The following is a 22,572-nucleotide window of genomic DNA, read 5'->3' on the forward strand; positions in this document are numbered from 1 at the left end:
TCATGAAACAGACACGCAACGACAATCAATTCGATAGTATTCGAGAGTATCGACGATTGGTCGAAATAGATTCGCAAAATAACCATATTGCCTTTCGACCAATGACAATCAATGGTAATCATAATAACGATGATTTTCGACAGATGATTATCTATATAGAGTGATCAGATTAGATTTTTAAGAGTCAATAAAATTATTCTTTTATATAATATCGTATAAATACATAATTATTTAGCTTATTTCGGCCATTAAGTCAAAAGGAAGTTAGGGAAATTAATCACTGCGTGAAGCACGTAGTAGACTACGGAAGACTGATCGGTCAAGGTGGGGATTGGTGGAGGATAGAGTGGGGGGGAGGCAGCGTTCATTGTCGTAACGGGAGAGTTTGGCGGGCAGCGCAACGGCGATTGGCCGGTCTTCCTTCCCGTAGTCAATGGTCGCCGTAGCTGTTCGTTCGAGTATTCGGTTCAAGTTTTCACGAGAAAACAGTACTACCCACGACTCCCATCGTCCGGCGACTGCGTCGACGAAGCTCGAAAGGAGGAAGGATTCTTAACATTTACTCCATAACATCGAATCAGAGAAGGTGAGTCGAAAGATTTGGTTCGACTGAGGGAAAAGCCGCGATCTATAAAACCGCGAGGGGGGAGATAGATCCCGGAAAGTTTCTTTTACGGCGTACGGCTCCGCACGTGGTCCTCTCTCTCGGTCTCTTTGCACCGTGCTAGGAGCTCCTCTTGGGGAAGAGCGTGGCTTATCGGACAACGGTGGTATACACGGTACATTCGTTAAAAAATCTAGGAACATCTTCAGTATGCGAATCGCGATTTTCGCGGGCCTTAGATTGCTTCGTCAAGTTCTCCTTTGCAAAGGCAAAAAAAGTGCAGTGCGGCGTCACTCTCGGATGCCATCTTCGCGCCGTGGCGTACCACCGCTCCATCGAGTGGGGGCGAAAGCCACGTTGTACGACAAATTATGATTTCTCGCTCGTATTTTTTTGTCTTCTCTTTCATTTTCTCTTTTCGTCGGTCGTGCCGGGTAATATATGGCCGGACGCAATTTTCTTTCCATGATATGTTGGCTCCTCTCTCTCTCTCTCTCTTTCTCTTTCTCTCTCTCTCTCTCTCTCTCTCTCTCTTTCTCTTCCTTCATCCTCTATCTTCCTCTCTCTTTCTCTCTCTTTCTCTAGCTCTCGCATTCGCTCACTCTTGCCACCACTCCCCTTCTCCTCTCATCTCTTCCCTCCCTCGGTTTACCGCCGGCTATATGGCAATCGGTGCGATGCCCCGTGCTGGGTTCGCTCTGTGAAACACGTGCGTTATGTTTTATCTTCGAGTTTAACTTCTTTATATTATTTTTTAAACTAGTCATTGTATAAGTCCTATTGGCCTGTTCGCTATTTTTCGCAACATCGTTGATTATAGGTCGTTGATCGGATACGAATGTTCGATAATGATGGACGGTCGTTACAATGGCGAGCAGTTCCGTGTACTCTGACATCTCCATGGTTTTTCCGTCTGCCCACGAAACTCACCAATCGTTACGAAATGTTTTCTCCTTTCATTGTTTTTTCTTTTTTTTTTTTTCCCTGAATAATTTAATGGTACAGAATTCAAAAATTGTTCCAAGAAATATTTTCTCCAAACGGAACGCGTGCCATGGGCGCGCGTGACCGCGCTTTCATGGATCTACATTATGATAGATATCTACATATATCGACATGATCGAACTGGCTACTACATATTAAGATGACATAACAAAAGTTTGTTGGTATTTCATATTTGGACTCGGTGATTTCATCAGTATTTTTCGTAGTTTTAGAATATTATATTAAACATGCATAAACATATAATTAAGAATTGACAAATTTTACTATTTGCTTCTTTGAAATATTGAATTTTTTGTTTTCCACAAATCAGCTATTATGAAGTGTAGATAAAAAATATAAAACCAATCCTGATAACCTCATAATACAATGTATTTTTTAAAACAATTAATTTTATAACTTTTCGAATAAACTCATTGACTATAGACGGTAAATATTTTATATATAAAATTTATGATAATATACATGATTACAGCTCCATAAAAAATGAGTTCAAACGCATGTTATAAATGTAATCGAATGGGCCACTTTGCACGAGAATGTACACAAGGTGGTGGAGGCGGTGGCAGAGGAGATCGTGGCCGTGATCGAGAAGGAGGATTTGGACGTGGTCGTGATAAATGCTTCAAATGTAACCAGTTTGGACATTTTGCACGTGAATGTAAAGAAGATCAAGACTTATGCTATCGTTGCAATGGAGTTGGACACATTGCAAAAGATTGCCAGCAAGTTAGTATATTTATCAATTTATATCAAATAAGTTCGGTATTGTTACAGCTTACAAGAAATTTCTTTTATTCCGCTATGTTTATGACAAAAAAAAATACTAAAAAATAAAACTAACCTTTCTTCATATCTTGATGGATATATATTCATTGTCTGTTCCATTAGGGTCCAGAGATGAGTTGTTACAATTGTAATAAAACTGGACACATTGCTCGCAGTTGCCCAGAAGGTGTTAATGATTCTGCACGCTTTGCTATGCAGAGCTGTTACAATTGTAACAAGACGGGGCACATCGCTCGTAATTGCACTGAGGCAGGAGGTAAAATTTGCTACATTTGTGGCAAGACGGGGCACATAAGCCGTGAATGCGAGGAGGAGAGGAAGTAGGAGATAACCCAAATCCGTGCCGCTCGCTTAATGATAATGATAAGCCGTTTACCATCGTGCGCGCCACTACCGGGGATTGTAGCTAGGTAGGGATGTGCGGACGTTTCTCTCAGCGACGCGTGTTATCGCAAAAGCGTGTTCGTCATTACCGTTCGAATTTTCATCTCTCCATGCCCAACTCCCGGAGCTCCTCCCTCTCCCAAATCTCCTTCCCTGTGCCCACCGTTGTTCTCTTTCACATGGATTTTCTTATAATGTCTTTAAGTTTTTATTGCTGTTACACTACACCACACATCCGCGCGCGCACAAAGTACATTCACACACGAACACATCTACACCAACATTTACACGGAAACACACACACTATACGATGTAATATTATAAACATTCGATTGAATTAGAGTAGCAACATAAATCCTCTGTCCCTTGACCTTCAAACTATCTTGTACGTGAATTATTTCGTAATGCAAGATGTATGGATTTTGGAAGCATTAATGAAGTTCGCAAGGGCCACCATCTCTTAAAACTGTGTGACATTGATCAGTCCAACAGACTCTATCTTATCTTCCCTGGTATATTGAAAAGGAAATTTTATGAACTGACTGAAGGACTTTGTAATGTTAGAAAGGGATGTTATGACCGTGGGAATAATGGCAAATTTAAGTCATATTCCTTTCTCACATCCACGCATCTTGTATTCGGTCCTCCCTCTCAAACTCTCTAGCTGAATCACGTTAAATTTCAAAAGTAAAATGGGAAAGGAAAGGAAATATATAAACGTGCTGGCCCCGAATGCATAAAAATAAGGTTTAGTAACGCCAATTTTTAACGTGTAAGGATGTAACGAGGTTCGCAGAACGGTTATTTTTTAATAATATCTGCTTTCATAAAACTACAATATGATTGTAAAACATGCAATGTTTATAAATTCATAAATATAAAATAGTGCTGGACCATCATGTTTTAAAATCTGCCCAGAAAGCAGAACAATGACTATTTATGTAAGATTAAAAATTGGTATGGCCATCTAAGATTGCTACGCTTTTTATGTGTATGTATATATACACATGCAAAATTCATTAAAAGTTCAGGCATTTTATATACATTAACTCGAAAATATATAAAGAAAATCATCATTGTTCGTATTTCCAAATGATCATTATGATCTCGTATAGCAAAAAAATTATTGTATTAACCTTATAATATCCTTACATGTGGTGAAGTACTTCGTTACTAAATACATGTGTGTGTATATATATATGTGTGTGTCTCAAAATGTATATACATATATAGATACATATGCGCAGGAGCTGTATTTTGTACTGTAAAAAGCTAGTTATACTCTGGTCGTTGCTGGTGACTAATTCCGGTGGTTCTTGTTTTTTACATCGCAGAAAAAAAAATGATATTTTCATGTAAAGTACTATATGAATCTTTTTTTTTGTAAGTCGCAAAGTGAAAATTCGTGAAAATAAGCTTTACATAATAACCTTGAGTATTTAATAGAAAAATAAAATATATCGCATAATATCAACTTGACTCATACTCAAAAGTTATGAATTTCACACGAAAAAAAAAACTAAAAAAGAAAGAAACGAAGTTCTAGCTGAAAGTTGTTACTTTTATGCGAGTACAAAACTATAAAAGTTTTCCTTGAGAATAAGGCATATATGTAAGACTATAATAAATGACGATTCGTTTGGTGGTTATACAATGTCTATAAATAATGAACAACAATGCTATTGGGATATGAATCAATCGAACTACCTAGTTCATTAATTAATTGTTCGTTCTATCGAATGAAGATACTCAAATTTCAATTGATGAAAGGAATGCACATGGATCTGTATTTACTCTAGGTAGATTCAACATGAACATCCCACGCAAAATGCCATTAAATTATCGATGTTCTACGATATTTAAGTCAGTGTGTCGTTAAACGTCGTTTCGTTGAATGATACAAGCTGCTGGTGTCATAATGCGTGATTTGTACATGGAGAATCTGATTTTACCAGCAGCGACAATGTGTATTAATGTTCAGAAGCCAGGCGTGCCTGACTCAGTGGAACAGAAGCGCGCCTTGTGAGTTGTATTACATACGTAGTACAGGTGTCCTGCAAACAATTTTATACACTTAACTACTCGGGACTTAAACCGATCTCATGCATGGATTTCAGAAGTAGTAGTGAGTACTCAGTGCGCCAGTGCGTCTGACGAGATTTGGAGGATCAAAAAAAAAATTATATTCTGCTATTGGACTTGAGTAACCTTTGGTGCTCTCACTGAATGTGCATTAAGAAAATTCAGGTTGAAATAAGAATTCGTCGTTACCAAAATATTTTTCGTTCTCTGTCGTGCGTTTTCTTATTCTTTTTTTTTTTTTTTTTCCTTTTTTTTCTTTCTTTTTTTTGTATATTGTTTAAGACGTAAGGATTGGGTTGTTAAGGATTGAATTTTTAAAAAATTTCATTCTTGAACACGTGATTCATAAGTCATGATCATTGGTGGCACCAAAGGTTCAAAGGAGCATTTAAAAAAAAGAGTGCGATTAGGGCACCTGCGCTTTTGTCTCTGCTACAAGACTTACGTACGAATATTGTAAAGAATACGACTGTTACAGTGTATGAATTAATTGGACCGGCGCACGCCCGGCCATGGCACGACTTATATTAAACTAATCTATTAATACTTAAAGGAAGAAGATGAAGAGGATGAAAAGGAAAAAATAAGCTACAAAGTAATAAAGGATTATGGAGTATTTGAAGTTATGTTTTTAAACTGAATTTTTGAAATAGAATGTGTACGGAGAGGCAAGTGCAGATCTTGTTTTTTCTGTTCCCTACACAAATTCATCTACCGATTCACCTTATAGCTAGCGTATGCATTAAATAGCAACTGTATGATAGCCTATGATATACTTCATGTATTATTATTATTTATGTTTCAGTTTGAAGGAAGGATTATTTACTACAAATAAAATTTAAATGTCTAATTTCTCTTAGTTACCGTCCCCTTTCGCATAGTTATCTCCGCGTAATAATAACGTGAATTAAAGATACTTTGTTATAAATATTATCTGTCATTATATAAAATATAATCTTTATTTGTCAATATATGCGGCGATCGAATTATAAATCATGATTTATTGAAATTACGCGAGATATTTTATAGCATATGCTGTCATGGCTACGCATCGGTGAAATATCGAGTACGTTGCATGAGACATCAACTTCATACAATCATTGTTTCCTTTTTTCCTTTTCTATTTATTTTTTTCTTTTTTCTTTTTCCTAATTTTGCTATTTAGTACACAAAGTATTAAATTAATTTGATTTTACCGAATAATTGAAAAATGAGGAAGTTTGGTTATTATATACAACATAAATAAACGCTCAATAAATAGAGTAGTATTATCGATAATCCTCGAAAGGTTTCACCAATCAGATTCAACATTTAGATATCGTTCGACTCCAAAGTCGATCAACTGTGTTAAACAAAAATATTCACTGAACTAATTATGAATTTTTGTTTATAAATATAACTAAAGTACATCAATGAATATATATTAAAAATTATGTCTTTTGTATATCACATCCTCATGAAAAAACATTTACTTGTTATAGAATTTGCTTTAATTTTGATGAACTAATATGTATAAATTTTTAAATACTTTTTTAACGATAACACTTGGTCTATTACAAATAATATGGAAAAACATAATGGAATTGCGTATATTATATCACAGGTGGAATGATAAGAAAAATTGTGTATGCATTTTATATTGTAGTAATGATTTTTTAGTTGTTCAAAAACCTTACGATATGTTTATAAATAGTAATAATCCAGAAAGGAAGGTAAGCAAAATTGAAAAGACAACAATTATACAACAATCAAGTTATTTATTTGCTGATGATAATTATATTAATCAAGACAGTTATATAGGTTTGAAAATTTCAGAACACATTACAATTTGTATTAAAAAAAATGTTGCCAAATTTGGCTAATCCAATGTTAAGCCATGAATTTCATTTTGTGCACAGATTAGATTATGCTACAAGTGGTATTATTTGTATAGGTTTAAATAAACGTGCAGCACGTGCTGCTTCTACTGCATTTGAAAAGCAACAAGTACAAAAATATTATTTAGCATTGTTACATGGTTATGTAAATGATTCATTTATTGTAATTGATAAACCTATTGGTTAGTGTTTATGAAACTATTTATTATTTCAATCCAAATTAATATCTTTATTATCTGTATGTTATATTTTTTTTGCATGATCTTAAAAATAACTTCTCAATCGAAATTCATATGCAATGAATATATAGTATATATTATTAGTATAAATTATTAAATAAATTGTTATTTAGGTAATGATATAAGAGAGACAGATGGAAATAAAAAAATGTGTACAAGTGATAGCTTATTTTGTATAAAGCCAAGAAAGTCTCGTACTGTACTTTTGGTATTAGAATATGGTTTAAGAAAATCTAAACCTGCCACTAAAGTTTTGCTATATCCTACAACTGGTAGAAGACACCAGTTGAGAGTACATTGTTTGTCTATAGGTCATATAATAATAGGTGATTATACGTACAGTGAAAGACAAGATGTGGAGCCTCACAGAACATTTCTGCATTCTTTCAGGTACTTTCCGCATAGTCCAAGATAATATACTAATCATTTTTCAATAATTCATAAATATAATAATTTTTAAGGTTGATATTAAAAAATGATGTTGAAAACTTAGATATAAGGACAGCAGATCCTTTTATACCTACTGATACAGCAAATAAATGGCAACCAACAAATATTATTAGAACATTAGATGAAAATATATTTTCTGAAATTCATGAACTTGCACAATAAAAAATCTGAAATTTTACATCATATGTTAAGATTCCACTATTATATACATTATTCTATTCCTTTAATTCCAGACGTATTTATCTCAAATTGTATGGTTTTACATGGCAAATAAGGTGATAAAAAGGTAGAAGCATAACGAATAGAGTCTTTTCTATAAAAATATATAGAATTAGTTATCATGCTTGACCATGTGATTCCTAAAGCAGGTTGTTCTTTAATGTCACAATATTTGTTCTTATTTTCTAAAACTGCTGATACCTATAAATTAGTGCTTTGTAAGTATACTTATATAAATCTTTGTAAATATACTTATAAATCTATAACTAGTACTTAATCTGATGTTACCTGATTGATACAAACTATAAAAATACCATTATTTTTACATAATTTATGTAGCTGCTGTCCCACAATTCTTAGACTTTTAGATCTATTTCTTGATTCACTATTCCATTCTTCCACTCTATATGGTGCAGCTATAGAATCAATAATTAGTAGACGTATTTTTTGTCTATTTAATAATACTGGCACTTTATGAAGCAAAGATGACTCTAAGTCTTCCTAAGTTTAAAAATTACATTTAAATACATCACATAATAAAGTCAATAAAATAAATAATGATAAAATATATATCTTTAATCAAAATTATATGCTTATATTTATAACTAAATAATACTTAATTACAATAGTTGCAATGTGTTCCACAAATATGATATCACCATTTATATTATCATATTTTTGAATGATATCTAAATTTTGAATTAATTCATGTAATCGTTTTGCCGGAAAAGCAGCTTCAGTAGAAATATATATCGCACCTATACAGTTATCGATGATAAAAAATAGTGAAATTATTATACACAATGTTGATAAGAAATATATGTAAATAAAATATCAAATATATAGATAAAATATACTACCAGCATCAAAGCCACCTTCAGTTAAAGGTAATTGTACAGTAAGACACAGCTGAAGAGCTAATTGGGTTTTTCCAGTACCAGCTGCACCATAAATTTGTGTAATACCCTGACAAGGAATGCCACCATTGAATATTTTATTTATTTTAGAGCAGCCAGTTGACAGAAATTTTTCTTGCTTCTTTAAATTCTTTGCACTTATCTCTATTAAGTTTATATAAATACAAATATAAATATTTATATTATATAGTTTTAAATTTCCAAATATCGAATTGTTTATCTAAAGATTATTTGCATTTTTTATTAGATTTGCATATATTGTATCTTTTTATATCTCTCTATTCTATATATTAGTTTAATGAATTTTAATAAAAATTATATAATATATAATACCAGAATATTCTTCCATTATTATTTGTGGAAACAAATATAAAATATAAACGATAAAAACGATTGGTAGCTCGAACTATCATAAAGATCGTAGTGTATTTGTCGATACATCCCAATGTACTTGTATATGTGAAGATTGTGAGTTTTGAAAAAAGATTACATATTTAAATCATTTTTTTTAGGTAATAATTTACAATACACATGACACTGCAATGAAAGCACGTATAAAGACTGTTGTTAATGAAGTTTCCTAGAAATTTTCTAAATTTTTTTATTGTTTTTATTTATAACCTCTCCTTTTAAAAATATTATATTTTTATACATTTTGATTATTTATTAATTATTTTAAAATTGATTCTATAAAAACTTGCTTGTTTAAAATTTGTTAAATCATATTCAAAATAGTATCTTCATATGCAGCAGCCTCCACATGGTTAAACTAATTGATGTTTTCTATAATGTATTTTTTTAATAAAATGCAACGTAATCATACTAAGATTACTGCTACATTTTATTTTATATCATGATTAAATTTGATTAATGTTTAACTATGTGAGGCTAATAAAATAAACGAATTTTAGTCTAAACGAATTTTAGTAATTGTAAGCTTGTTAATAATATTGATCATTTAAGAAGCTTACTATATCATCAAATAGTTTTAAGACTTCAGTAAACTTGCAAGATATATTATAGATAGATATAACTAACAAGGTTTAAGTAAGGCTAATTTTATTATCCATATTACCATTATCAAACACATCATTAATAATACTATAGTTTTTCTTGCTATGTGCAGGTAATCCACGGAATAAGTTTTCTGTTATTTGAAATCTAGTTAAAGAATTACGTTTTGGAAAATGTTGATCAATAAAAAAGTCAATATCTTCATTATTATCAATTGCCTTCATTGTAGCCAAAAGTTTTTCTTTGTTGTAATTAATTGATTTTGATTTATTAACCGCTTTGTGGTCACTTTTATTGGTATTATTGTAACTTTTACCAGAGTTATTAGCTGTATGACTGTTGGATAATGACTTTTTTTTCTTATTCATTTGTAATGTAGTAATAACATCATTGTTTAGATCTTCAGTAAATTCCACTTTGCTTCCATTAGATATTGTTCTTTGACCCTCCATTATGGAGTTTGTTGATGTATGTTGATCACCATAATTATTCTGTTGTAGTTCATCTTTTACCTTATCAATAGAATAACTAATATTGTCATATATTAATGGATAATCTTTATCAATTTCTGAATGTTTTATTTCTTGATCAAGTTCGAAATTAACTGTTGAATATTTTTCTATACCTTGAAATTCATCTTGTTGCAAAGACATAGAAGTCGTTTCATTTTCATCATAAGTATGCTGAGTATCCAATTTTAAATCAATTAAGTTTTCATGATCATTAATCAAATGATTTTTTTCATCTTGTATATGCATATGATTTAGATTATATTCAAGATTGTTCACTATAGTTTCTATGGAAGGATTTTCTACATTTTTATGCAAATCACTTTGATATTCATAAATACTTTCATTTTGTAGCAAATTAACTTCCGAATTTGCATTATCAGTTTTTTGTTTAGTTCTTAAAACTTTTAAATCAATTTCATTTGTCATATCATTAGTATTAAAATCTGAACAAGAATCAGAATATATTTTATCAAATTTATCATTTTTGAATTTAACAGAGAAGCCATCTTCAGTACATTCTTCTTGGTTTGTTTTAAACTTATATTGATAATCATAATCTTTTTGATTTAAAATTTTAGCCTGCTTTTGAAAATTTTCATTATATATCTTTTTAGAAAAAAATTGTGCATTTGATTCACTCTCTTTAGAATCTGTTATATAAGAAGTAAGATCATGGTCTGTATTATTGATCATCCTAGTAAACAGATTGTATTTAAATTATTATATTATAAATAATTAAATTAAACAATTAATATATTTTGAATTTTTAAACAAACCGTGTATGTAAATCCTGAGAATTTTTTATTGTGTTCATCAAATGATAATTCCTATTTTTATGTTCATCGTTCTCATGTTCACTATTAGAATAGTCAGAAAAATTATCAAATTGTTCATGCTGTTCTGTAGATACTTCATATGAATTTCCATCTACTATGCACTTATTCCCAGATTCCATCTGACTTGCTATATCATTTTCATTGTATGATGCAGTTTGTACATTTTTATTTAATTTTGATCCTAAATCTTTAAACTTTGGTGTCTGATCATCAAATAATGAAGATATCATATCCTGTGACATTGTTTGAAAATATAATTTATGAGTATCTCTTGAACTTGTCACTGTTTCTGGACAAGGCAAATCCGTTTGTTGACTTGCATTTGTACTGCTAACAGTATTATTAATTATATCATTATTTAATTGAGATGTAATAAGTGTAGGCTAAAAGTAAAAGTTACAATAATTAAACATGAAGAATACTTCAAATTATGAAAACAAAAATTAATGTTTTCATCTAAATTTACCAAGTTATCGTTTTGTCCATCATTATATTTTTTATATTTGTTGGTCGTAGTTATCGCAGTACTGAAATTGATAAAAATAACAGATACTAAGTGATAAAAATTACTGAATAAATAAGAAAAAATTATTTTTTAAGCAAAATTTATTATACCTTACGTTCCTTAAATTTGTAAGTGATTGAGTTACAAAAACTGTATTTTTCTTATCGATTAGTAATTGTTTTCTTGTTTTGTTACCTATTAAATGTTCTAAATCTTTCACCTTTTCAAGTGCTTCTTGTAAGTTTTTCTGTGTTTGTTTGTGTTTAGATATTTCTACAAATAGTTGATGTTTCAAACTTTTTCTTTCCAAGGCTAATTTTCTTTCTAACAACTTTTAAAAAATTGCAATACAAAGAATAATTATTTAAAAGATTTCATATCTTTTAAAATAGTATATTTACCATTAAGTATTGTGATAATATAGTATACCTGTATATTTTCTTGTTGCTGCATTATTTTGTGATTTAACTCAGAAACTTGCATCTGTAATTTTTCTCTTTCTGCCAAGTTTCGATCTTTACTGAGTTGCAACAAATGTTTATTTTGAGTCTACAAAGTACCAATCTCATAGTAATAGAAAACCCATATATGTTCATAAAGATTTTTATATTTTTTTAGGATCATTGGATATATAATATGTATACACAAATAAGTTACTTACCTGCAAGGAATACAATTCATTTTCTTTTTCTTTCAATAAATCAGAGATGTTCTTATGTAAGGCTTTTAATTTCTTATGCTTAATTTGGAGTATTCTCAATTCTTCCTGATGTGAATTAATAATTTTTGGTAGTTCAGCAGTAGTTCCCTCATAACGTCTTAATGCAGAATCTTGCCTTTTCTGCAATGCTTTCAATAGCCTGTTTTCATTAGCCAATTCCTCAAAAATAAAAGTAAAATTGTATTTATGTTGATTATTAATTTTTTAATTGTCTCTTTACATTATATTTGTATAATCAGAAAATGATATATTTTATTATATCCACATATATTTACATTTAGATGATAATGTGCATCAGCAAGTTGATTTTGCAATTGTTTAATACGAAGCATTTTTGCAGATACAACTCTTTGAGTAAGATTATTTTTATTTGCAGGTTTTGCTGATATTGTAGTAGAACAGACTCGCATGGTGTTTTTATATGATTCTCCTATATAAATTGTAGAATTATAATCTTCTGGATATTTTTATTCTTTACTGTTTCTACGTAGATAATTACATACTTTCAATATATAACATACCGAGCAAAGGATGCAAACATTTTTTATTTGATGATGGACATGTACTTCTACATAGTGAATAGCTTTTTTTTTCTTCTATATTATTTGTATTGCTGTTTTGCTTTCTGAAAATTATGTAGATGTTCATTTATATAAAAAACCATAAAAATTATAAATAGGTATGAAAGATCAATATGAAAATTAAGTGAAATGTACATATATCAATTTATTATGACACTTGAATATGGTATGATTGCTTTTGCCCTCTGCAAGGAATATTAGTTTACCTATCCACATTTTCATGAACATTGAGATGTACTACAGGCAATGTGGGCACTTCAGTTTGCATTTTGCAGTGATTGATTACACGTTACAATCGACATTTTAATTCTGCTAAAAACAACTCCACAGTATCAAAGAAGTATTCGGTTGTTAGAAACATACATAGCTGTGCGCGTAGTATACTATCATTCATTGTTATGTTAACTGGTTACCAAGGCAATACAGAAAAAATATTTTCGTAATCAATGATGTAATCATAGATGATAACTCTTTTTCAGCCGCGCATGTTATTCTTTTTTTGTAAAGATTTGATAATTATGAATAATAATAAATAACAGAATCTAAAATGAATTTGATTTAACTATTTCTAATATTTTTTTATGGCATATATTAAAAGAAATTGTGGAATATAACTAAAACTAAACAGGTAATTAAATATATTGGATATAAAAATATATCAAGCATATATATAAATAATTTTCGGTCATATTCTATTGTATAAGAATTAATAAAATTTGAAAAATAAAATAAATCATTTTTTTATTCCAAAGCAAATACTACATAGTATTTACATTATTTTTGTTGCTAGTATGTACACTTAATATATACATATTTTATTGAATAAAATAAATAGAGATACTGGCAGTTTTATAATAGTCAACAGCATTAAAATACATAATTAATAATGTAACATTTCTATGTTAAATGAGAAAACAATTATTTTTATTATTTCAAAACATTTGATATTTTATATTCACTGCATGTTTTTAATTAATTATTCCCGCCAGTTCTAATACGTTCATGTGTTTCGTCCGAATATGTTTGCATGCCAATATTTTGTGTTTCCCATAATTTATTATACAGAGAATTCGGCATTGATAACAGAGCAGAATGTGTTCCACTTTCCACTAATTTTCCTTTATCTAACACAAAAATTTCATCTGAGTCTATGACAGTGGATAAACGATGTGCAATCACAATTGATGTACGTCCTTTTGTAGCTCTACGTAATGCTTCTAATATTTTCTGTAATAACATAAAAATCAAAAGATTTAAAATAAAAATAAATATTATATAGTTACAGTTACATATTCTTACATTTTCTGTAATAGAATCTAATGAAGAAGTAGCTTCATCAAAAATTAATATAGGACTGTCTTTTAAGATTGCCCTAGCAATTGCTACTCGTTGTTTCTCTCCTCCGCTCAATTTTAGACCACGTTCTCCAACAGGAGTTTCATAGCCTTGTGGCCATTTTAAAATTGAATCATGTAGATTTGCCATTTTAGCAGCTTCGTAAACTTCTTCTTTTGATTTACATAAATTACCATAATGAAGATTATAGAAAATTGTTTCATGGAAAAGTACTGAATCCTGTCATTCAAAATAATTTGTTTAATCATTATTTAGAATAAATTATTTTTTTCATATTAAGTTATACCATACCTGAGGTACTATAGCTATGGATCTTCTAAGATCATTTATATCAACATCTTGAATATTTTGACCATTGATCAGAACATTTCCGCTTTGAGGTTCAAAAAATCGATAAAGCAGTCTTACTATTGTGGTCTTACTAAAATTAATATATTAATATTAAAATTTTTGGAGGAAAGTAAATATATATAAAATGAGTATTATATCTTACCCACAACCAGATCCTCCTACAATAGCAATTTTTTTTCCACTTGGAATATGAAAAGATACATCTTCAAAAATGGGCTTGCCTTGTACATATTGAAAATTAATATTTTTGAATTCAATATCAGAGTTGTTCTGTCCAATATTCAACCTTATAGCATTTTCTTTTGTCTGTTAACATATATTTTTATATTGTGTATTATATATACAATATAAATACATATATACGTATTATTTTAATATTGTGTACATTATATCAATATAACACTTCTTTTTTAATAATTTCTGTAATTAGTTAGAAAAGGATAATTTTAAATAAATGTTAATTCAAAAGTACCTTAATATTAGTGTCCATTGTCATCAAAGTGAACATTGTCTGCATATCAATGAAAGCTTGTCTCACTTCTCGATAAACAGAACCTAGAAATCCTAAAGGTATTGATAATTGAAATAACAAGCCATTAACCAGCACTAAATCTCCAACAGTCATAGTTCCTAAATATAAAAATATTAATATATCAATTATATTGTTAAACATTGCCATTATAACAGTATCAATTCTTATATTAAATATGAAAGTAGAATGTAGTACATAAAAGCATATAAGAAAACTAACAGATCTATGTTACCATTCATAATATTCTTTGTTGTTAATATCATTATAAGACTTAAAGCAATACTAAAGATAGCATTTTGTCCAAAATTTAGCATAGCTAAACTTGTATTCGTTTTTAACGAAGCTGTTTCATATTTTTGTAATGATTGATCATATCTTTCTGCTTCGAATTTTTCATTATTGAAATACTGTAACAATATATATTTATTTTTTATTGTAAACACATTTCATATTAAACAGAAATAAAAAAGATACTAGAAAGATTTACCTTTACTGTTTCATAATTAATGAGTGAATCTATTGCTTTATTTCCTGCTTCGTTTTCCGCTTGATTCATATATATTCTAAATTTCGTTCGCCATTGAGTAACTCCTAATGTAAAGGCAGTGTAAATACCAACGCAAGCAAGTGCTAAATTTGCATATTCAGCCCCACATTTTATACCCAAAATAGTACTAACTAAAGCTAATTCGAAAACAGTAGGTACAACATTAAATACCATGGCTGACAGAACAAAATTAATACCACGACTTCCTCTATCTATTACCTATATATTAGACATACAAAATATTATAATAATAATTATTAATATATAACAATATGAAAAATATTTGTCATATATATTTACCTTAGATAGTGCTCCAGTTTGTCTAGATAGATGAAATGCTAAATCAAGATTATGCATATGTAGAAAAACATTCTTAGCAATTTTTCTAATTGAATGTTGTGCAACTTTTGCAAATACTGCATTTCTCAATTCACTACAACCAGCTGCACCAGCACGAGCAATTCCATCTATTATGAATAATAAAGATCATATAGATTCCTCTTTATATTTTAAATATTTATCATAAAAAAAATATAATATGTATTCTTACATCCTACGAGTAATGAAGTTGCAATTGTAGTAATAGTTTCAGGTGCACTTCCTATACTCAACACAGCCTCACCAGTACTTTCAATGCTATGCTTGTTCAAAATATCCACAGCATATTTAAAAATAAAAGGAACAGTTACATTTAAGACTTTTGAACCAATCAATAATCCAACTGCTATCTTAACTCTTTTTTTAATTTCTGGATCATCCTAAGTAATATTTACAGAAATAAAAATTAAGATCAATAATTGGAATTAAAGAATACATATTTCCAACTATTCAACTTACTTCTGGCCAGATGTATTTGAGCATTGCCTTAAGCATATCTGTAGAACTAACTGATGATTGTTCTTTGAATCCAATTGCATCTCTGCTTAAACCAGATACACCTGGATGGAAACAGTTTCTTTTCTGTTGCCCTGGCTTTCCTCCAGTTATACCCGTAACTGCTAATATATATTTAACAGGAGAGACAACTGATTTTGATTGTGGAACATTTTTCTTTTTTTGTGCCCGATCTATTACATTTCCAGTGCAGCACTGCAAATTTATAAAAAGTTCTCATTTTTATTGCAGACATTATAAAAAGTTTATTTAGTATGAATACTGAAGAAAAATATAGTATCATTTAAGATTAATATTTTAGATTCTTTTATTCTTTTTTATGTAATATATATTTATTTCAATCATTTTACATATATGTATACTTCTTAAATATAAATAAACAAAATTGTAATAATTATCTATTACAAATATTTATATATAAACAAAATGCATATTTTGTTAATTATGTTTTATTTACTGTATTTTACTTAATATTATATATTTTTCAATGATTCGTCTAATATTTGAATATATTCTCTTATAAGACTTAATGCACTTGAAAAACTTCGACTGCATTTCTTAACATTATTCATATCATTTAGATAATTCAAATACTCTTTTTTTTTTAAATGTAAAATTTGTATACCTAAATTATGTATTTTAATGTGATCTTCTGAACTAAAAGATGCTCCATATATTCTGATATTCCAAAAATCTTTTTCTAAAGTAGTACTTGCAATGAATAATGTGATAATGGCATTGTAATTCAGACCATCTCTTGTAAAAGACATGTTTTTATTGAATTTGTTAGAAACAATAAATTTTAATGCATACTCTGATATAGTAACACATGATTGGATATCAAGTATATTAAAAACAACTTCATCTAATAGATTATTAGGAATAAAAAAACCATAATCTATATATAATTTAAGACTGTTATGTGGACCATAATTAATAAAAACTTGAGAATTCTTTTCAAATGGTTTAAGAGTAGTAATTTGGTAGAATTTATTCTTATGTTCATCTGTTATTAATGAAACTGATACAGAAGCATTTATATCATGATTGAATAAATCTAAAAATGGTGCCAATGCCAAATTATTTGGTGATTCTATCTTTATCACACTATCCTGCACTTCTCTTTCATTTATATATACAGATCTAGTATTTACAACATAATAAGCCCACCTATATTTATTGAAGGTCATTATTTTGTCAAGAGGAATATTACAATGAGAACAATAATTTTTGTCTTCTTTCTTTAATGTTTGTAGACTTTGCATTAATAAAGAAAAATTTCTTACTATATTATGTACATAATACATGTGTTCTTTAATAAAGTTAGGTAAAAATTTCTTTTCTTTAGATGTACAAAATTCTGGTGTAGAAAAATATTGTGGAAGTGAATTTATATAGGGATACCATTTTGATGAAGTTCCCAAATGCTCTTCATATATTAAAAATACTGAAAGTATATGTTGAGCATTATAACTTTGATCCTTTAAAAATAGAATTTTAACATCACATTTAGATACAGTAAATGTCGTTATTAACATTTTTATAGGTAATTTTATCAAAATTTCATGTTCTCTTATATGTCTTATTGTTTTTAAACCTCTACCAGTCATAGGAAAATTAGTAGGAATAAAGTTTGTAGTAGAAAAACAGTTTTTAAATAACCAATATTTTAAGAAATTCATATCATCATTTTCTTCAGATTTTAATTTTTGCATATGAAACTTCTTCTTTCGATGGCGTTTCCGTGATGTACGACCCATTGTGACAAAAGAAGATACTTAGGTATTCTGCAGAAATAATAAGTAGAAAGAAATAGTTTATGACTGAAATATTCCTCTTGTTAAAATATCTGATAACATTAGTAAAATTAACACTTCAAATTTTAAGGAAAAGTTATATTAATTGAATAAAAATATACAATAAAATGTGAATGGAATTATTATTTGTATCATATTATTTTTATGGGTTATGTTAACAAATTAAACAATAACTATGTATTATAACTCAATCATAACAAAAAATTCAAAAATACATCTTTGCACATTTGATTTATAATATTGAATAATAAATGATTTTCAAGATATAAGGATTATAAACAATATAGATCGTCTATTAATATTAAAGGAGATTTAAATTATATTTTATCATTTTATGTTACTAGTAAAAATATTACCCTTATTCCTACGATTGATAGAGGATATGATCCAACGTTGGTAAATCTATTTTCTTTCATTAAAACATTTTGTCTTGAAATATTGGTTATGTACGTAGGTGACGAACTAATCCAAATACTCTTGTCAGCTCTTATCACTTTAAATAATCGACGATTTAAAATGACACTTAACATATTTCTAATATATTTATTACTACTAAAATTAAACAAGTCTTCAATAAAACTCGATATGTAAAATACACATCCTTAGTAGAAAGTTGGCTAGATTATATGTATCTTTATGGATTTGTTTAGTGAATACTCATTTTTGTTCATATTTGGAACATGTTACGTATTCGAGAAGAGAGTAATTTCATTCTACAAACAGATTGCTCAAGCGTGATAATAGCTTTTGCGCAAAATTTCTGCGCATCCGCTACGCGTCTATCCTAATGTAAGGATAATTTATAAATAATATTCGACTTTAATAGAGAAAATGAATAATAAGCAATATTTTTAATCAAAAGAATAACTTGCCTTTTTTTAGAGCTTTTCATCAATATTCGCATTGATTTGTTTTAATCATTAGTAATTTTTGTTCAATCATTCCTATTTATAACAGTAATGTTTCGTAAGTTTTTAAAAAATTTTGATCAAAATATATAAAATCTTTATTTTACATAAAACGTAGGTATTTAATACAAAATAATATCCTGTATTTATGAATTATGTAGCGATAGTATGAGCCTAGAACGATTAGTAAAAGGGGCGAATCAAAAAAACCATTAGGCCATTAGGCATACTATGGATGCAACCCAATGCTGCCATGAAAATGGAACATCAATTTCACAAGAAACTTAAATATCAAAAATAACAGGACATAGTTTTATCAAAAGAGGAAAAAGAAGAGAATTATATAAATTAATTTCTGATAATGTCAATCATTTGTTCTGATTTAAATTACAACTAATATATCAGACTCATATGTATCATGCAAAAACTTAAGATGCGCAAGAATCAGTGCTTCTGCTACTGACTTTTACAACACAATGCAAATCTAGATAGTGCCACATACGTAAAAACCAAACTTTAACTAATGCGAAATGAAATATTATAAAATGAAATTTTTCGGCGATTTTAAATATAGTGTTCATTTATACATTACAGATTTTTATTAATAACTATGACTATAAATAATTATTAATAACTAAATTTTATTTGTGAGAATGAACATTAACATATAGTTTATAGTAACGAGCCCCATTCGTTCTATTATCCACAATTTTAGGCGGTAAATTTAAATCGACAATGAGTAATGATATTTGTTTTTCAAATAAATACGAAAGGGTTTTTTATTTTCTTATATGGACGGGTGGAGTTGCTTATTCAATTTATAACGTTTATTTAACGAATATCTGTAAGTACAGTATAGACAACAAAAATTGAAGGAATAAGCATATTAAATAATTCTTTTATTATTAGATTTTGTGGATTATTATGATTTATATTTTGATTTTGTGCCTGGATGGTCATGGATTGGGAAAAAACAAGATGTTTCTGATCAAGAGTGGAGAACATGGATTCCCTTAATGATTACTTTAATGCCTTGGATATTTATACATCATTTAGTTAGTCAAATCGTTAAAAATGTATTCAACAAAGTGGTATGATATATATTTATAAGTCACTAATATATATTTCTGCATGTATTATTATTTATTGATATATTTATATTCTGTATGTATTATTTATTCATATAAATTTTTAAGTTATTATGCTGCTGGTATACCTTGGTATCTATCTCTTTTTTGTGCTATTATATTGGACCAGTGGGCATGTTCTGTATATTGGCACAATCATCTGTACTATATTTATTAAATTACATTAATAACAAGAAGATTATTTGGCTAATACATGTATTATTCCTATTTATAATACATATTTTTAAAATGCCAGATGGTATATTTTATCAATGGTTACAATACAATGATAATGAGCATTACCTTTTAATGCTTGCAATGTGCTGGATTCAATTGAGATCTATCAGTCAAAATTTGGATAATTTTAAAATTCAGTATGATAGAGATTACACATATTTTTTCAATGATTATCTTCAAACATTGGCATATTGTTTATATTTACCCACACTATTTTTGGGTCCATTAATCTTATATCACGAATTTTTTAATTCAGTATGTATATTCCATTAGTTAATACTTATAAAACATTAAGGACAGAAATTTTTACATACAAATGTTTTCAGTTGAATAAATCACCATCGAGATGGAGTTTCATGAAAGTGCAGACAATAATTATTAATCTAATTAGATATACTTTCTGGTTATATTTTACTGAATTTTCACTGCACTTCATTTATGTTAATGTGCTTCAATATCATCCACAGGTATGAATTTCTTTTTGCTATTAATTATATTCTCTAACAGTATAAATTATATTTTCTTGTTTGTACAGATTGTACAAAATTTAAATTCATGGGCTCTATATGGTTTAGGATATTGTATGGGACAATTTTTTCTGAATAAATATGTTATTGTTTATGGAACTAACAAAACTTTATGTGAAGCAGATGACATAAAAGCTCCTTTGCCACCTAAATGTATTGGCAGAATTCATTTATATTCAGATATGTGGAAATACTTTGATAGGGGCTTATATAAATTTCTTATTAGGTAATATTTTAATTTTACGTTCTTTATCATGCATTCAAATTGCAATAATTTAATTGCAATAAAAATCTAGTTATAAGAATATTACTTTAATTTGAATTATTATTTGTAGGTACATTTACATACCTGTTGTGAAATCAAAGGACTATCATAGAAAGTTGTTTGGTTCTTTTTTATGTTTTACATTTGTCTTTTTATGGCATGGAATGCAAACAAATATTTTTACATGGGCACTTTTGAATTTTATTGGTCTAAATATTGAGAACTTATCAAGAATAATTGGAAATACCAAAAGATATAATCAATTTCAAACAAAATATCTTAGTTCTTGGAATAGAAGACGATTTAACTGTGCATTATCAAGCATTCTTTTGGCAATGTCTGCAATATCAAATTTTTTTTTCTTTGCTGGACAAGAAATTGGAAACATATATATAAATCGAATATTAAAAGGTATTATATAATTTATATTTCATACATATAATTACCAATATATTCAAAAAGGTAATAGTTAAAATATTTTATGTAGATTCATGGAGTACTATACTGCTTTTACTCTTTTTCCTTTATTGTTGTTGTCATGTTTCAATAGACATGAAATTAAGAGGAATGTAATGATGCCTTACTTTATCAATAATATGTATCAAGGAATAAATACATATACAATATATTTTTAGATGAGAATAAATAAACAATACATACTAAAAGTAATATAGATAATTTTCAAATCTAAGTACGTATGTAATTGTTTTTAAGAGTTTATTGAAGATAAATATAAAAGAAGTACAAAAATATAATACATAATTATTGTTATAATTCAATGTTTTAACATGTTTTTGTAATTTAATTATTAATCATAATAAATATGAATAAAAATTGACATATTATTGTTTTATTATTATTGCTGTAATTAGTAATTTATATTGCTTCTTCTTGTTTTCATTCTATTATATATTTCTTCTATTTCTGCTTTCCTGAAGCATGTAAAACATAAGGCACATATCTATTTGTATTTTATATAGACGATTTCCTGTTAATTTTTTATTATGTTATTGAACAATCATACAAATACATACAAATTCACTGTGTGCATAAAATCAGCAAATATTATTTATATTTAATGTAATAATTAATTTATATTTAATGTTTTGTTATGTCTATTAAATTATTACTATTGCTTTAAGGAATAACGAAAGTAAGACCATAAATTATTAAAAATATCCAATATTCTATATTTCTATAATAATGATGCGAGATTAAATTCAGTATAACACAAATATTATAGAATTAATATAAGAATTATATTAACTCTATATTATTT

The 22,572-nt window shown here is 28.3% G+C and overlaps 6 protein-coding genes across 20 annotated transcripts; 3 read left to right on the top strand and 3 right to left on the bottom strand.

Moving 5' to 3' along the window:
- The first annotated feature begins 355 nt into the window (after positions 1-355).
- LOC124425031 (CCHC-type zinc finger nucleic acid binding protein) lies at positions 356-5,711 on the top strand. 4 transcript variants are annotated; one of them, XM_046964789.1, is made up of 3 exons: positions 356-586; positions 2,082-2,335; positions 2,498-5,711. In XM_046964789.1, the coding sequence occupies exons 2-3, from the start codon at positions 2,093-2,095 to the stop codon at positions 2,717-2,719; spliced, it is 465 nt and encodes a 154-aa protein (XP_046820745.1). In that variant the 5' UTR covers positions 356-586; positions 2,082-2,092; the 3' UTR covers positions 2,720-5,711. The 4 variants fall into 4 exon arrangements, with proteins under 4 accessions (XP_046820745.1, XP_046820746.1, XP_046820748.1 ...); XM_046964790.1 differs by lacking the exon at positions 356-586 and adding an exon at positions 639-779; XM_046964792.1 differs by lacking the exon at positions 356-586 and adding an exon at positions 879-1,313.
- Positions 5,712-5,860: 149 nt separating this feature from the next.
- On the top strand, positions 5,861-7,610 carry LOC124425029 (RNA pseudouridylate synthase domain-containing protein 1-like). Its single transcript, XM_046964787.1, has 4 exons — positions 5,861-6,573; positions 6,677-6,920; positions 7,091-7,367; positions 7,439-7,610. Exons 1-4 carry the CDS (start codon positions 6,370-6,372, stop codon positions 7,587-7,589), a joined length of 876 nt encoding a protein of 291 aa, XP_046820743.1. The 5' UTR covers positions 5,861-6,369; the 3' UTR covers positions 7,590-7,610.
- LOC124425030 (DNA repair protein XRCC3-like) lies at positions 7,532-9,030 on the bottom strand. The gene is made up of 5 exons (XM_046964788.1): positions 8,897-9,030; positions 8,507-8,707; positions 8,271-8,404; positions 7,935-8,147; positions 7,532-7,847 (listed from the first exon to the last, which is right to left on the bottom strand). Exons 1-5 carry the CDS (start codon positions 8,910-8,912, stop codon positions 7,638-7,640), a joined length of 774 nt encoding a protein of 257 aa, XP_046820744.1. The 5' UTR covers positions 8,913-9,030; the 3' UTR covers positions 7,532-7,637.
- On the top strand, positions 8,944-22,537 carry LOC124425026 (protein-cysteine N-palmitoyltransferase HHAT). Of its 8 annotated transcripts, none has more exons than XM_046964778.1 (8): positions 19,102-19,195; positions 19,299-19,981; positions 20,047-20,228; positions 20,334-20,756; positions 20,828-20,968; positions 21,037-21,254; positions 21,364-21,704; positions 21,781-22,535. In XM_046964778.1, the coding sequence occupies exons 2-8, from the start codon at positions 19,873-19,875 to the stop codon at positions 21,864-21,866; spliced, it is 1,500 nt and encodes a 499-aa protein (XP_046820734.1). In that variant the 5' UTR covers positions 19,102-19,195; positions 19,299-19,872; the 3' UTR covers positions 21,867-22,535. The 8 variants fall into 8 exon arrangements, with proteins under 8 accessions (XP_046820740.1, XP_046820737.1, XP_046820739.1 ...); XM_046964779.1 differs by having other exon boundaries at positions 19,115-19,639; positions 19,732-19,981; XM_046964784.1 differs by lacking the exons at positions 19,102-19,195; positions 19,299-19,981 and adding an exon at positions 8,944-9,031 and having other exon boundaries at positions 20,116-20,228; positions 21,781-22,537.
- Positions 9,083-13,362, bottom strand: LOC124425023 (myb-like protein D). Of its 4 annotated transcripts, none has more exons than XM_046964771.1 (9): positions 12,939-13,362; positions 12,673-12,776; positions 12,427-12,581; positions 12,092-12,310; positions 11,860-11,979; positions 11,541-11,761; positions 11,392-11,452; positions 10,866-11,308; positions 9,083-10,783 (listed from the first exon to the last, which is right to left on the bottom strand). In XM_046964771.1, exons 1-9 carry the CDS (start codon positions 12,998-13,000, stop codon positions 9,607-9,609), a joined length of 2,562 nt encoding a protein of 853 aa, XP_046820727.1. In that variant the 5' UTR covers positions 13,001-13,362; the 3' UTR covers positions 9,083-9,606. The 4 variants fall into 4 exon arrangements, with proteins under 4 accessions (XP_046820727.1, XP_046820726.1, XP_046820729.1 ...); XM_046964770.1 differs by having other exon boundaries at positions 12,655-12,776; XM_046964773.1 differs by having other exon boundaries at positions 12,655-12,776; positions 12,868-13,362.
- LOC124425024 (iron-sulfur clusters transporter ABCB7, mitochondrial) lies at positions 13,457-18,934 on the bottom strand. Of its 2 annotated transcripts, XM_046964775.1 has the most exons (12): positions 18,586-18,725; positions 17,915-18,199; positions 16,356-16,607; positions 16,069-16,276; positions 15,819-15,985; positions 15,459-15,737; positions 15,204-15,378; positions 14,912-15,069; positions 14,582-14,745; positions 14,380-14,509; positions 14,032-14,307; positions 13,457-13,959 (listed from the first exon to the last, which is right to left on the bottom strand). In XM_046964775.1, the coding sequence occupies exons 2-12, from the start codon at positions 18,170-18,172 to the stop codon at positions 13,705-13,707; spliced, it is 2,322 nt and encodes a 773-aa protein (XP_046820731.1). In that variant the 5' UTR covers positions 18,173-18,199; positions 18,586-18,725; the 3' UTR covers positions 13,457-13,704. The 2 variants fall into 2 exon arrangements, with proteins under 2 accessions (XP_046820731.1, XP_046820730.1); XM_046964774.1 differs by lacking the exon at positions 17,915-18,199 and having other exon boundaries at positions 18,586-18,934.
- Positions 22,538-22,572: the final 35 nt, after the last annotated feature.

This window comes from Vespa crabro, chromosome 6 (assembly GCF_910589235.1).
Source record: "Vespa crabro chromosome 6, iyVesCrab1.2, whole genome shotgun sequence".
Classification (NCBI taxonomy): domain Eukaryota; kingdom Metazoa; phylum Arthropoda; class Insecta; order Hymenoptera; family Vespidae; genus Vespa; species Vespa crabro.

Coding starts and splice junctions, on each gene's coding strand:
- LOC124425031 (XM_046964789.1), top strand. CDS start 2,093: ATGAGTTCAAACGCATGTTATAAATGTAATCGAATGGGCCACTTTGCA. Junction 2,336..2,497: donor TTGCAAAAGATTGCCAGCAA/GTTAGTATATTT, acceptor CTGTTCCATTAG/GGTCCAGAGATGAGTTGTTA.
- LOC124425029 (XM_046964787.1), top strand. CDS start 6,370: ATGTATAAATTTTTAAATACTTTTTTAACGATAACACTTGGTCTATTA. Junction 6,574..6,676: donor GTAATAATCCAGAAAGGAAG/GTAAGCAAAATT, acceptor TGAAAATTTCAG/AACACATTACAATTTGTATT. Junction 6,921..7,090: donor TGTAATTGATAAACCTATTG/GTTAGTGTTTAT, acceptor ATTGTTATTTAG/GTAATGATATAAGAGAGACA.
- LOC124425030 (XM_046964788.1), bottom strand. Junction 8,405..8,506: donor TGAAGGTGGCTTTGATGCTG/GTAGTATATTTT, acceptor ATAACTGTATAG/GTGCGATATATATTTCTACT. Junction 7,848..7,934: donor TTATAGTTTGTATCAATCAG/GTAACATCAGAT, acceptor ACTAATTTATAG/GTATCAGCAGTTTTAGAAAA.
- LOC124425023 (XM_046964770.1), bottom strand. CDS start 13,000: ATGCAAACTGAAGTGCCCACATTGCCTGTAGTACATCTCAATGTTCAT. Junction 12,582..12,654: donor CGGTATGTTATATATTGAAA/GTATGTAATTAT, acceptor CAATTTATATAG/GAGAATCATATAAAAACACC. Junction 11,309..11,391: donor ATGGACAAAACGATAACTTG/GTAAATTTAGAT, acceptor TTTTACTTTTAG/CCTACACTTATTACATCTCA.
- LOC124425024 (XM_046964775.1), bottom strand. CDS start 18,172: ATGGGTCGTACATCACGGAAACGCCATCGAAAGAAGAAGTTTCATATG. Junction 15,738..15,818: donor AAACTGGAGCACTATCTAAG/GTAAATATATAT, acceptor TCTAATATATAG/GTAATAGATAGAGGAAGTCG. Junction 15,070..15,203: donor AACAAAGAATATTATGAATG/GTAACATAGATC, acceptor TTTTATATTTAG/GAACTATGACTGTTGGAGAT.
- LOC124425026 (XM_046964778.1), top strand. CDS start 19,873: ATGAGTAATGATATTTGTTTTTCAAATAAATACGAAAGGGTTTTTTAT. Junction 19,982..20,046: donor CGTTTATTTAACGAATATCT/GTAAGTACAGTA, acceptor TTTTATTATTAG/ATTTTGTGGATTATTATGAT. Junction 20,969..21,036: donor TGCTTCAATATCATCCACAG/GTATGAATTTCT, acceptor TTGTTTGTACAG/ATTGTACAAAATTTAAATTC.